The 15,579-nt window shown below is 42.1% G+C and overlaps 1 protein-coding gene across 2 annotated transcripts in view; it reads right to left on the bottom strand.

Annotated features, from left to right (window-relative positions):
* The window catches only part of IQCH (IQ motif containing H), a 4,045,691-nt gene that overhangs the window by 2,681,407 nt on the left and 1,348,705 nt on the right, over nucleotides 1-15,579 (bottom strand). For both annotated transcript variants that reach the window (XM_044077880.1, XM_044077881.1), the window contains exon 7: nucleotides 358-495. In XM_044077880.1, the coding sequence (XP_043933815.1) occupies nucleotides 358-495 (138 nt within the window). The remainder of the gene's footprint in view (nucleotides 1-357; nucleotides 496-15,579) is intronic.

Below are 15,579 nucleotides of genomic sequence, written 5' to 3'. Positions count from 1 at the left end.
AGTCCAGAGAAAATGACCATCAATAGGTTGCAAGACAGGAGCCTGTCCATTCTGATATAATGGATGAGATAAGAACCAGAGTGACATTTCCAAAAATATTCCTGATTGCAGTGGGATACATAACTGCCCATTCCTTTATGACCAACTTCAGCAAATATTTTAAGTAAGAATTTGAAAAAAAAAACTGTCACACTTCTAAGCCATACTGATCACATGAATGAATCCTCTTTTTTTAACATATAAAATAGTGCTTTTCCATTCATGCTGAGATCTGTAAAAGGTCGTATTCTAAACTGGGTAGTCATCCCAAACATTCTTAAAATAACAGACATGTTTAAGTCTTCATATCAACCTTACCTGCTAGCTCAGGAAATGACTTTTTAGGTGTTCCTTCGATGGAATGTAGAGTTGCTGCCTTGGGCTTTAAGGGTGAAGGATCAATGGTAATTTGAGCTGCTGGAGGGATTAGTCCACGTTCAAGAAGGTTCAGGATTCCTACAAACAAAAAGTAAAGTAAATTTAATTTCCTTGATACACAAAGGCATTCAATATAAACAACAGGAGTACATCTGATTTTGTTTGCAGAATAACCTATTTAATGTCTTAAAGATAAAAATCTTACCTCTTTGCAATATCCTCATCAGTAAGCTAACAAGCTAATAATGTCTTAAAAGTCAAGAATTTCAAAAAGATTTAGGGCCATAAATATGTCTGCGTCCAACCATCTGCTGTTCAATGACAATGCCAGCAAATAAGCACCATTAGGCCCATCTAGTCTGTCCATTTTCAGTTGCATGTATAAAATGTAGATTTTTTTCCTATCCAAAAGCTTTTTTTTCCTTCCATCCAGAGTAAGATTTGATTTATTTCTATCCCATTTATTAACAAACTTTTATTTAGATTTTTCATAACATTATCTCTTCAAGAAAGCAGTTCCAAATTATCCACTATTACTCAATAAAATGTGTCCATTTATCTCTCTTGACCCTTCCATCAGTAACCATTTGAAATGTCAGGACCAGCTTCAGCGAGCCCTGAAATACACAGACTGAATGACTGAAAAACAGACTTAAATATATCAAGTCCAAGATGGCTATTTCTTTGAATATTCCTCATTCTCTGAGGTATGGCAATCTTGAAGTTGGTATATATAGGTTTGGGGGTGTGGAAAGCTTGACTCCCACATCAGGGGTGGAGGGGGCCTTGCCCCCCTGCAAAAAATAAATAAGTTTAAAGGAGAAGAGCAATGCTCAATATTTGCTCTTCTCCTGGATTTTCAGTCTTTTCTCATGTGTGTCGGCATTTGATATTATGAAGGGCCGACATTTCAATAGACAGCCCTTCCATCTTACATATTTAGATTGTTTCCGCTTTCATATTGCCTTCATTTTGTACTTAGAAAGCTTACAAAGTTCTTTCTTTATACGGCTTCTGCTGAAGACCATGTATTACTTTGTTGCTCTCCCTGTATTCTCTCTATCCAGTCTATATCTTAGCAAAAACGTGGTCTCTAGAATTGCAAAAAAATAGCCAGAGAAGATCCAGCTAAACAGTCAATACTTATAAGGAATGAGTGAATCTTAAGTGGTCTAATAAAAGACAACTCTTTTCGTTAATGTTTTCATTTTCAGATACTCACTTTATCCTGTTCTAGACCATGGAGAGCTGGAGCCTATCCCAGCACAGACAAACAATGAGCAGCACAAGGGAAAAAAACAGTTCTGGAATTTTGGACAGGATGTCAGTTCACTGCTGGGCATCTATGCGCAACCCCCCAACTCCCACACACACACACACACACATCTATAGCCAAATGTCTTTATCATATGTCCTAACAAAAATGTCTCTGGAACTATACATGATACTCTAGAAAGTGTCCCTGTTATTAATTAATGATTATGAGAAGTAAATAACTTTGTGGTAGTTTATTCAGAAAGACAACCACTATTTTTTATTACTTCATTTTTCTATACCTGGTTTATCCTTTTTAGGACTGGTGGGAAGCCTGGAGCATATCTTCAAAGTAGAGAACCAGACCTAGAGAAGATGCTAGTCATGCTTCTAGAAATACATAGACACTCATGCGAGTGCATATGCACACCTACTGACAAATTACAAGATCACCTAACAACAGTTTCTGGGATGTGGGAAGAGACTGGAGACCCCAACAAAAACACACACAAAGGAGGGCATACAGACTTAGTACAGAAGGTCACAGGAGGTCACTAGGTTATCAACCCGGAGGTCATTTCAAGCCTAGCTGCTTCATCCCAATGTAATACTAATGATACTCTAGCCAATATCAAGGATTGTATTTAGTAATAACTGCCCATGTCCAGGAGGGTTGTGGGCACTATCCCCAGTAAGAATTTACAGTGCCCCATCCACTCATCTAGGTTCCTTTTGAACAGTGTCATAGAGGTGCTCTGCTTCACATGAATTGGTATTCTATTCCAAAGATGCAGCAGACACTGGGAGACAAATCTGTCCCTCCAGCACATCCTATTCAAGTCACAGGCCATATTTAGGTCCCTGGAATTGGTGGCTCTAGTCCCATTTGATTTATGGAAGTGCAGCAAATTCATTAGGTTTGGGTTGGAGATTGCTCTGTAAGCCAGGCATAAGTCTCCCCTAAGAAGTCTATATCACACTGAGTACAGTGACAGGGACTTTAATCTGTCTGTGTAAGGCACATGCTGGAGTCCGTTGATGATCTTTGTTAGAAACCTCTGAGGTCTCTCCAATTGCTGCAGGTGCTTTGTACAATACATACCAAAAGGGTCATTATACTCAATTATGGGCCTGATTACTGATGAGTATAGAGGGGGTTATAACCTCCTTTGCTAATCAAGTGTGCTAAGTAGAAAACCTTCCTTACTACAGTAGACACATGATGGTCAAAGTTAAGATCGCAGTCTACTTGTGATCCCAGATCCTTTACCACTCCACAGGTACATAGAGTATTGTTGTTAATTGGACAGTGCGACGGGACATTGTTTTTACTGAAGGGAATGATGATGCATTTCTTTACATTTAGTTTCAGACTGTGACTAAGACAGCAGTTTTTGGTCTGAGTAAGACCCTCCTGAAGTATACTGATATAATTTGGGGATTCGATAACTGCACTCAGTTTGCAGTCATCCGCAAACTTGTTCAGCCACAGCCTCTTAGTTTTGGCCTGAACTTCTGAGAAGCATATACCAAATAGTAGGGGGGCCCATCACTGACCCTTGTGGCACTCCACTGTTGTCGTGTCTGCTGGTTGATGTGGAATCACCCACTTTGACAGTGTGAGACCAGTTTATAAACCAGTTGGCAACCCATCTTACAACAAAGGGATTTACATTCAGTTTTCTAAGTTTATCGGTAATGCCTGAGCGTGGGATAGTGTTGAAGGCCTTGGCCAAGTCGAGATAGGCTGTGTGCACAGATTTGCCCTCGTCAATAGCCCTGGTCACATTTTCAAAGAAATTCACCAGGTTTAATAGACAGGAGTGGTCTTTGATGAAGCTGAATTGGGTTGGATCCAGGGTTTGGAGGTCATCTATGTCTTTATTTATGAGGTTCATTATATGTTCCATGGCCTTACAGATGAAGCTAGTCAAACTTATGGGTCTCTAATTCCCTGGGTCTGTTGCTAAGCCACCTCTGTGAATGGGGAATAACTATCCCTGGGTCTGTTGCTAAGCCACCTTTGTGGATGGGGAATAACTACTGCTGTTCTCCATTCCACATGAACATAGCCTGCAGTTAGGCTGTGATTGAATAGGGTACTTAATGCTGATGCTAGTTCATGTTTTAGTTTGTTTAGAAGACAACCTGGGATGCCGTCTGGCCCCACAGAGACTGTGTTTTTTGCCTCAGACAAGGCTTTATGGACCAGCTCTTTGGATATGTAGGGGGGGGGGTTGGGGGCAAGGTTGTGATATGTTTGGAGGGCATAAGGGAGTGAAATTTTCACAAAATCTGTCCGCCAGTAGGTTTGCTATCTCTGTAGGATCAGTGTGTGTGATACTGTTAGTCACTATTTCGGCACACGCTTGGGTCCTACCTTTTAGGTTGTGTACATAGCTGTAAATGGTCTTATGGTTATCCTTGGTCGTGATTGCTAAGTTTTTCTCAAAGTTACCCTTAGAGGATTTGACATATTGTCTTATTTGTCTGTTTAGGCTGAGCTGGGTGCTTTTCCATTGTTGGGGCCTGCCTTAGTTTTCTTAGACAGCAATGTTTTGTGTTTATTTATTTATTTATTTCCAGTATGATGACCAGGGAGGTCCACTGGGCTCAAAGAGCCCATTTTCAGTGGAGGCCCAGGGAGAAAAGCTCCAATAATACATTGTACAAGCTCCATAATATGAAGTACAACACATAGCGGAAACAGAAACAAACTAAGCAAATTTTACATACAAAATAGCAAAAACTAAACAAAAGTTACACAGCAGCTTGGAGAAGGATGTAAAGCATATTTACATGTTTAGTGGTTGAGAACAGTAGTACAAGGTTAAATTAATACAGAGGTTTAAATCATCTGAGAATGATATAGAAGTAACATTAGCATGGATGAGTTCTTTATGCATGAATATTAGCATGAGTTAAATTAATACAGTTTTAAATCCTCTGAGAGTAGTATAGAGGTAGCATTAGCATGAAGGCAGTACATAGGGTTAATCAATAGTGTGTAAGGAAGAATAAACTTTGTGTGTTATAAAGTATTTATGTATTAAGCAGGTTAGGTAGGTGGAATGCAATTGCATTTCCATTTTTGGAAGAGGTAAGAATGCAGCTGGGTTTTGAAGTTTGTTTGTTGCAAAGTTTGTTGATGCTGGATGTCTACCCAGGCGGCATGTTTTTACTTGGGGTTCTGGGCTTTGATTCTCTCTGGAACACCTGATTCTATACACTTATACAAGTGATTGTATAGGGCTTTAGTGTAAGCTTTGGTGTAGCTAGGAGGGCTGATAAATAAAGCCTGAAGCTCTGACACTCTGCGAGCAGAAGTAATAGCTACCAGAAAAATGGTTTTCCACGACAAATACTTGAGGTCACAAGATGATGCTGCTTCAAACGGAGGGGGATTATATGTGAAAGCATAAAATTTAGACTCCATGGAGACTAGGGAGTTTTCACAGGTGGTCTCATATGAAATGTCCCCTTGAGAAATTCTTTGGATAACTTGTGGGACATAATAATTAACCCGTCAATCCCAAGATGAAAATTAGATATAGCAGCCAACTGGACCTGAACTGCTGCTGCTGCCGCTCCTTTGTTAAAAATCATAGTCAAGAATTCAAGTATGGATGTCATGGAGGCTTGGTAAGGATCAATATTATGCTTAGAGGCCCACATGGAAAATCTCTTCCACTTACTAAGATATAATATTCTAGTGGACGGCTTATGAAAAGACAAAAGGATCTGTTTTGTCTCATTGGAAAAGTTATGAAGCCTGGCTATGAGGGGAACTGGAGCAACCAAGCTGTCAGCTTCAATAACTGCAGAGAGGGATGAAGGTCCCCTGACAGACGTGTCAGAGGGTCTGGAACTGGGTCCAGAATCCAGGGATCCTCCAAGAGATGATGTAGAAGGAATGGGAACCAAATCTGATGAGGCCAGTGAGGGGCTATAAGGATGATGGTCCTTCCCAGGGATTTTGCTTTCTGTAGAACCTAGGGTATCAATGGTGGTGGAAATGCATAGAGGAAACCCAGGGGCCAATCGTGTATGAGTGTGTCCCTCGGGGCTTCTCCCGGAGGGGGGAATCAGGGCAAAGTAACTTCTGCATTTGGTGTTGATGTGACTGGCAAAAAGGATGCAGGAAGACTGGCCTCATTTGTGGAAAACCCTGTCCGCAATCTCTTTCTTGAGGGACCACTTGTGTGGCAACAAGATTGCCCTGCTTAGTTTGTCTGCTATCACATTGGATCTCCCCGGGATGTGTGTTGCCAACAGAAAGCGCTGGGAGGAAACAGCCCACTGCCATACTCTGAGGGCTTCTCGGCAAAGGGGGTAAGATCTGGCTCCCCCTTGCTTGTTCAAGTACCAGACTACTGATATATTGTCTGTCTGAATCTCTATTGTTCCTAGAGGAAGAGAGTCCTAGAAGTACTTCAATGCCAAAAGTACTGCTCTCATCTCAAGAACATTGATATGCAAGTGTGACTCCTGATTGGGCCATGTGTCTTGGGCAGTCTTTCCCTGAAAATGCCTCCCCCACCCTATCAGGGAAGCATCCGTGGTCACAATGGCTACTGGAGGGGGTAGAACAAAGGGGCGTCCTATGGTGACATGAAGAGACGTCAACCACCACTGGAGATCTTTCTTGCAAGAGCTTGTAATCAATATTGTACAGTCCATGGGTAGGTCCTGGTAAGACCATTGAGTGAACAACAGCCACTGAAGGATCCGCATCTGCATTCTTGCTAATGGTATGGCTAGGATTGCTGCAGCCATCATACCCAATACTTTCAGAACTTCTGAAGCTGGTGCTCTGTCTTTCGAAATCAATGTGCTGACATGCTGACGAAGAAGAAAGACTCTTTCTATTGGTAGACTTAGAGTGGTGGTTGAAGTGTCTAGCTCTGCCCCGATAAAAACGATATGCTGCAATGGTGACAAGGCAGACTTTTCTGAGTTGACTGTAATACCTAAATTATAGCAGAGTGACAGAGTGTACTCCCTTGTCTGAATAAGTTGATGCCTTGTGGTGCTGGTAAGGAGCCAATTGTCTAGGTACAGAAACATCTGGAATCCTAGACGCCTCAGGTGAGCTGTGACCACTGCCATGCATTTGGTGAACACTCTGGGGGCTGTAGTGAGACCAAAGGGCAGGGCTCAAAACTGAAAATGATTGGATCCCAGCCGGAAATGCAGGTGATCTTTGGATGGCCTGGTAATCTTTATGTGGTAGTACGCATACTTGAGATCTATCAAGCACATCCAATCGTCTTTCCCTAAGAAGGGAAGTATAGACTGAAGTGTGACCATCTGGAACTTCTCTTTCTTTACATATTGGTTGAGTCTGCTGAGGTCCAAAATGGGTCTCCAGTCCCCTGTTTTCTTTGGAACCAAAAAGAATCTTGAGTAAGTTCCGGATCATGTTTGGTCTGCTGGGACTGGCTGGATGACTCTTTTTTGTAGCAACTTTTGGACCTCTATAGTTGCTTGTTCCCTGTAACTGGGTGGAACGTCCGGGATTCTCCTTATGGACGAGGGGGGGGGGTGAATGGTATGAAGTACCCTCTGGAAATAATACTTTGTACCCAGTTGTCTTTTGTAATTTCTTGCCAGGCAGCTGGGTACAAAGATAAGCGGCCCCTGACTGCTTCCAGAGCAAGACAGTTGGGCCTCCTTTCAGGAGTGCTGGTAGGGCTGCCCAGAGAAGTGATCTCTGTCACCCTGATGTTGCGAACCCCCTCTGCCATGAGGGTGGCGTCTTCCACGATTACCCCCTCCTCTGCCCCTGGAGGGGGGGTTCACCACGTATCCTGAAAGGTTCCTTGGGCTTTCCAGAACCACATTTTCCTTCCCCTTTGACCTTTGGGATAAGGTCGGGTAGGGGTGGAAAAACGGACTCCAACGGCACAGTCTTTCCATCCTGTTCACACCTGGTCAAGGTTTCCTTCACTTTAGGCCCGAAAAGGGATGAGCCATCAAAGGGGGTTTTAACGAAGGATGACTTGAAGGGCTCCGAGAAGGAACACATGTGCATCCAGGAATATCTTCTAAGAGCGATTCCTGTACCCGCTGCCCTACTCGTTCCATCAGCAGCATAGCATATGAGATGCATGGATGAGTTGACCATAGAATTTAGGGTAGAAATCTGGGCAGCAACTTTATCAGAGGCACCTGCAGCTACTATACTCTGAAGAGTATCTCCCAACTCCTTAAGATCATCTCTTTGCAACCTAGTAAAGTGGGTTAAGTAGTTCAGTGAATGGAGAGCAAAAGTCGCTGAACTGAACATGCATTTCCCATATCTATCCATGATCCTAGACTCTCTATTAGGAGGATGGATAGACAAGGAAGTCTCAGACATCTCCTTTTTGGTGTCCGCCTCCACCACCATGGCATCAACAGGGACTCCTTTGGTTAAGAATGTTTTGTCTGGTGGGGCTGATATAAACTTGTTAGGCCTCCTAGGGACAGGCTCCCACGCCCTTTGAGAAACCAATTGCATGAGCTCATCAAAGGGTGGAGACACCCAAGAGGTGAAGGGTTGAGACCCGAAAGCCTTCAGGAGAACTGACTCATCCTCAGTAGGGCTTTTGGACTGCCAATCACCCCTCTGCCTAAGGATCTCAAGTATCTCAGCAAAGGAGATATCCTCAGCGGGGGACTGTGGGGACCCTTCTGACTCATCCAAGTCAGTGTCAGATGTTAAAGACTCCTGTGGGGGAGTCCAAGTGTCTCTTCTTGCACAATCTCATCCTGGGAACCTTCTCAGTGGGAGCTTCTAGGGAGGTCTTGGAAGAGCAGAGGGCACCTTGTGGGGCTACCTGTGGCTCTGGGTCTCTATGCTTAGCCTGGATGATGGAAGCAAAAGCAGACGCAGGTGCTTTAGGGGATGAGGAAGCAAGGCCTGAAGTTGAGGATGTCTTGGGAGACAAAGCTCTCCTCATGGCTTTGAAGGCACCACAGCTCCAATGGGAAGGAATCGATGGATCCAAGGGAACCATCAAACCCTCCCGCACTGAGGCAGTGGGCTCCGAGCTGGAGGTAATAGCTGAGCTCATCCGAGCCGAAGCTCTAAGAGGAAGAGTCTGCACCGACAAGTTGGTCCAACTATCCTCCCCGGATCCAACTGGAGAGTGTCAGCTCCTAGAGTCCCTGGTCAGCGCTGAGGATGTCAGAGTGTATGGAGCCAAGGACACTGGAGCAGGTCTCGGCTCCAAAGGCTCCACAATCAACAGGTCTACTTCTTCTGGCTCAGAAGGGCCGATATGGCTTGGAGGAGGAGTAGTGGTCTACGGCTCCGAAGAGGCTTGGGTCGGAGATGACAATTTAGCAAGGCCTGGTGCCTGTAAAAGCTGCTGCACCAATCGATCCATATCCAAATCCAAATCAAAAAGGCTGATAGATTATCTAGATGAATGCACTGATGGTGCCGACTGGAGCAATAGTGACTGAGGCACTACGGATACCGGCTCCAATGCTGTGGGCCGGCTCCGAAAAGAAAAGACAGTCGGCTCCGAAGTCTGTGGAGCTGCTGTCGCAGAGTCATCAGACTTTTTTGATTTTTTTGAATGCTTGGAGTCCTTCGATTCAACAGATGACTTAGAGGACTTAAAAGATTTGCTGGCCACATCCTGGTCACTCAATAACTTCCTTTTCCTCTCTAACAAAACTCTTGATGAAAAGGAATGGCAGATAGCACAAGATTCTTGTAAGTGGACAGCCCCTAAACAATATACACAGGTAACATGTCCATCAGTAACTGACATTTTCTGAAACCCAACTTGGGATGTTTGTCCTTATAATCTGCCATAATAACTACTTCAACATGTAAACCAGATATTAATAAAGATACTAGGCTCTAAACACACACAAACACAGAAACGAGCCTGAGACAAAGAATCCAAAAACTCTACACAACTAGAAAAAGGATGTTTATAGCCACTAGAAAAGCTATTTAAACACACACTTTAACAGATAACTAGGCCAAGACACATGAAGCCAACATTTTTAAGAGTAATATTATGAACACACGGGAAGGGGAACTTCAAGGAAGCTATAAAAGCTAATTATCTAACTATCCTAGTCAAAAATTTAATAAAAATATGTAACAAACCCCTAAATAGAAAACGTTTTTAAATTGTACTGGCCTGAGCTTGCACTGGAACCTCCGATCAGATGCCGTGGCAAACTAGATCTGAGGTAATTCACAGTGCATCATGGGATAGGGGCTTGGCCTCGAGCTACTGGAAGACCTCAAGCTTTGCATGTGACCGTACCGGAGCCGATGGATCAGCTCCAAACCCATCAGTCAAGAATGAACGGCGAGACTGAACTTCACACTGTAAATTTTCAATAAGCACACTGCTGGCATAGTAAATGTACCTGGTTCTAAAAATGTTACTGAGTGATCTGTATCAAGTTGATAGGTTACTTTAAAACTGCCTAGATGTACAGTATTTACTCATTACTGTGACTTAACTCATGACTAGAGAGAGAACATAAAAGATCATTTCCCTTACCAATGTTCAATTATTTTTTAAGTGCCATTAAGTTGTTCTATCTATATTTTGGTAAGCATTACTAAGAAATACGCATTTCCATCTTCTCCTCTACTTGTTCCAAAATCAATTTTTTTTGTGTTATGGAACACAATCGTTCATTATCTGATACCTGCTTTGTCCTATTTATGGTCATGAGGGAGTTGGACTCCATGCTGGCAAGCAATGGGTAGACTCTACAGTAAGTACTGTTTATAGAACACTGGTCCACCACAGAATGCATGTGCTTGCCTGCACATGCAGACACAGACACACTGCAATCATACATACAGGTAATTTAGAGTACTTCCAGTGAAAAACTGCATGGACCCTGTAAGGACAGGGGGACCTCAAACAAAGGTACTCCCCATCTAGAAACTGAACTGAACAGAATAACTATGATCTGTGAGGGAGAAAAGTACAGCTGTGTAAGCTGCACGTACCCATATCAGTAGATTTTCAAATTAGTCAATAATGCAGTAACCTTTAGGTTATATGAGCTGTGTCTTGCCCAAGATGCAACATCTGTGATGTCAGCAGTGCTGCAATTTAAATTGTGGCAGATTTTAACTACAAGGACTTCTGAAGAAGTTTGCTTTAGTGCAAACGAAAAGCGCTTTAAGTCTTGGATGTACTTGTTCGTTTTTTACCTTTTAGTAATTTTTGGAACGACCTTCTCGTTTTTTACCTTTTAGTAAATTTTTGGAATGACCTTCTCGTCAGCTGTGTTTTTTTGTTTTACAAGTTCTTTACACGTCAGCGTATTCTTGATTATGTTGTCTGGAGCGGCTGCGAGTCAGAGTTTGTTCCCTACAGCCAGTGACACTTTACATGAGATCAACAATGAGAGCGTTAAGGATATCGGTCCTCATGAAAGTGAGGATATTGCTTTTAATGGAGCCGGTAACACTGCTGCGGACTGTAATGCAACATTTGGTAAAACTGAAACCGCTACTTCAAACAGTAGAATCGAGTCGTTTCTCAATTCATTTACCACACAGATCGATTCTATTATGAATAGACTTGACCAATTGGATAGAAACCAGCATCTTTTGTATTGTCAAAACCAACTGTGGAATGGTAATTTGGTGGTCTCGGAGACTGATTCAGTCCATTCAAACATCAGTCCGGGCAATTGTGTGCTCGGGTTTGAGCCTTGTCAAGCTCCTGCAGTTAATGTGCGACAAATGGATGTGGCATCTATTATAAATCCGGGCCAAACTAATACAGTGCTTACACAGGCCAGTAAATTGTCATTGGCTGTTTTTTCTGATATACCAGAATCCAGCCATTTGATTACTTGGCAAATTCATTAACAACGGCAGACCCAAGTTCCACCAGCAACGGTGATTGATACACCTGCTTCACATGATAACAACAGGATTGAGGAGTTGAACAACGCCAGTCCTTCACAGTTAACATTGGATACATGGTTGAATGATATTATTTCTTTCGCTAGTGGCCCCAATGCAGGGCCACCACAGAATGCACCTGATGGAGGTAACATTGTTTCTTCTACCATAGTAACTGATTTAAAACTGTTTGACAATCATTTAATCAAAGTGAAAAAATTGCAGTTAGAAATTGCATATTTTCAGGAATGTGTTAAATTAAAAGTGGTACCGAAGGGTCTCAGATGTCACCATTTACCAATAGGGATAGAAGCGGGCTCACCCTTCCATGTTGATTTGGTCAACTTGTTTGACCACCAGGGCCTGGAACTTTTAGAGGTTATCATCAAACATTATAACTTATGGGTCGATAACCTGCTCAAGTCTGTGGCTGAATTAGACGTAAAAATTAAACGTGACCTTAATTTTGATCGTTACAAATTTGAATATGGTAGCGTTTTTTTCCAGTATAAATGATCATATGGTAAAACTAAAGGCTACTAAAATCAAAAAACTAAGTAGAGATCTAAAGGCATACGAGCAGGGTTTAGCTTACCCTAAACCATCTCCGGCTCAGGTATGGTTTAAGTCTAGCCATCATAATAATGGTGGTGCATCCAGCACTGTCAGCTTTGTCAATGACACTGGTAATCTTAATTCTAACCAAGTGGATTCCAATGCTGAAGTGCAATGTATTGGTGATGAACCCGGTGACAGTTTTTCTCAAAGTGACTTGGAAGAAGACACGGTCATCAGGCGAAGTGAAAGAATACGTAAAGCGACCAAATCTACCAGTGACTTACAGCCTCAAGGTGATTACAATCAAAAATGGGATTTTCAGGAGGACATTCGGAGGGGAGCAAGACCGAAGCAAGGACTTCGGTCCTCGAACAACAGATGGAACAACAGAAACAAGAGGTGGAGGAAATAGGTCCAGCGTTCTCCCCTAGGTTTGAATTTGAGCAAGTTAGTGGCCCCTTTGATAATGTCACTTTAGTTAGGGGCATGGGTGCTATAGGTGACCAAAGTGAAAATAGTTTCAATATGGGTCTCGATCAGCACCCACTTGACAGTGACTTAGGTGTTCCGATTGAGTCTGAGGAAAATGAACACAGAACACCTAGTATGTCTTGCTGTCCGGTATTAATTTCTAACTGAAAGGGAGATTTCAAGATCTACAACTATTCTAGTTCTACCATCACTATGGACATGGCTGATTTATTGGCAAAAGGCAGTACCTTTGTACCTACACAGAAATTGGACCTGGTTAAAACAATTATTGATGTTAAACTTTTTGTGAGGAAATTGAACCTATCTCTGTTACTGGGTAAATCTACACATGCTGTCGGCCCCCTCTTTGTGTCTAGTACTTTCAATCCCCCACTAAACCCAGTTTTATATATGTTTGAGCAAGTCTGTGAACTTGATATCAGGCAGATTGCTCGCTCTAATAACAACAAAAATATTGTTAAATCTAACATCACTAATGATGAAAGGGATTTCCTGGCTTTTATTAGATCCCAGAAAATAAGGGTATGTAAGCCAGATAAGGGTGGTGGGCTAGCTATCTTTGATATTAATGATTATACTTCATGTATGGAGGAGTTACTTAACACTCCAGCTTACCAGGTAAGTTCGCGCTCCGAGGTAAACGGAGCGTATCAGCTGATTAATATGTGCCTCAAAGATCTGTTCATTGATGGTAGAATTGATCAAAAAACTTTTAACTACCTTTCTGTATTATACCCATGTTACCCATACATGTTTGGTATTCCTAAACTGCATAAGAGTTTAGTTCAGCCACCCATGCATCCGTTAATAGATGGTCGGAACTCACCTACTTATCCCATAGCGAAATTTGTTGATGGTTTGTTAAAAAAGTACTTGTCATCAGAAGTACAGGTGTGTAAGGATTCATGGTCCTTTTTAGGAGATTTGAACAAGCTTGACTATAGACGTCAAGGACCTTTACACCTGTATACACCACTCTGTAGGTATTGATTGGACAGCCATTAGACTGAAACAAAATGGCGCCCCAAACAGTGAAATTAGTTTAATCATTGAATTACTGGATTTGGTTTTGACAAAAAAATTTTTTTTATTTGGTGAATCCTTCTACCTGCAGAAGCCTGGTGTCGCTATGGGTTCTCCTTGTGGAGCTAGTTTCTCCAATATCGTTATGGCCCAATGGGAACGTGAGTTTGTTTTTAAAAACTGTACTGTAGTCAGTAATGTAATATACTATACCCAGTTCCTGGACGACATCTTCAACCTTTTGAAAGGTTCAGCCCAGGAAGCTACTGAACTTGTCCATTATTTGAATGGTACAACTGACTTCCTTAGCTTTACCTCTTCATTTGATACGGATGCCATAGCTTACTTAGATTTGATGTTAGTAAAGAACAGACCACAACACTGTTTTCAAGCGAGTATATATAGGAAGGCAACGTACTCAAATGATTTCCTTCATTTTTTTAGTTGCCACCCTTTCTATCAGAAACGCTCAGTTGTGAAAGGTCAACTAGTAAGAGCGGCACATATTAACACACAATTGTGTGATTTCCTTGCGGAATGTGACCGTCTCAAACTTATGTTTCTGAGTTGGGGATACCCAGAGGACCTGATTGACAGGTTGACAGATGTGGTCACTGTTAAAAGACACAATAGGGTCTATTCACCAATTTTAACAGTTAAGCCTCAGGCTGATGTAGGTTTAGAGTCTTTACATCAGCCTGTCAATTTAGCAGTTCCTCTGTGTGTTAACAATAATAGGATATCTATCGACAGTGATTCCTGTCTGAAAATTTATAACTACATTTTGCACTGATAGCTACTCAGTAACAGGCATCTTAAAGAAAAATTGGGAGCTATTCAGGACATCACCAGTACTTTGGTGCAGCAGTGCTGCAATTTAAATTGTGGCGGATTTTAACTACAAGGGCTTCTGAAGAAGTTTGCTTTAGTGCAAACGAAAAGCGCTTTAAGTCTTGGATGTACTTGTTCGTTTTTTTCCTTTTAGTAATTTTTGGAACGACATTCTCATTTTTTACCTTTTAGTAAATTTTTGGAACGACCTTCTCATCAGCTGTGTTTTTTGTTTTACAAGATGCAACATCCCGCCAACTTCCAAAAGATCTGGCTTCCTCCCACACTTCCACTCTGACTGCTGAATAGTCAGTCCTGAATGAAAATTTTTAGAGACTTTCTTGATCACAGCTAAGTAGTAACATACCCATCCAGATCTACCAGACAAGAAATAACCACCAAACTATTTCCGAACAGTAACTATATACAAAAATAGGGGATGAAGGGTGGCTGCAGCAGTGAGGAATTCAAATATCTACTGTTATGAGTATGTCCAACTTACACAACTATACTGCATTCATCATTCGCACTGCTACAGCAGACTTTAAGCTATATTGGTTGAGTACCAAAGCCTATCCAACCTGAGAGGAGGAAGGAAATGGATCCAGAGGCCCCTGGAGAATGGTCCTAGCAAAGCCAGTCTTGGATCCAGAAGAATAATCTGTTTTGGAATGCCTTGTAAAGGTATGTAGAGAGGACCATGCAGCTGCCTCTAAAATGCTTTTAGAGGCCACCCCTTTCCAATAAGCCACTGACAAAGATAAGGCCTTTGTAGATAGCCTTGATAATGCCTAGAACTGGTCTACTATGGTGGGCATAACAAAAGGCAGTAGCTGAGGACAACCATCTTGAAATAGTGCATTTTGACATGGGTTGCCCTTTCTTAGTCCCAAAATAAGAGCTAAACAGCTGATAAGCTTTTATAAAGAAGTTGGTACTGTCAGGATAGTACCTGAGCTGCCTCTACACATCCACAATATGTAGAATCCTTTCTCCCTGGTTCTGAGGGTCAAGATAGAACACTGAGAGACTGATGGCCTGAATCAAAGCATATTCTGAAATAACCTAGGGCATAAATGAGGGATTTGTTCTTAATGGTGTCTTATCCCTATGGA

The sequence above is a fragment of the Protopterus annectens genome, chromosome 7.part0 (genome assembly GCF_019279795.1).
Source record: "Protopterus annectens isolate FY-2018-M chromosome 7.part0, PAN1.0, whole genome shotgun sequence".
Lineage (NCBI taxonomy): Eukaryota > Metazoa > Chordata > Ceratodontiformes > Protopteridae > Protopterus > Protopterus annectens.
Note: the sequence above shows the minus strand (reverse complement) of the source record. Positions and strands in the feature narration are given on the sequence as shown.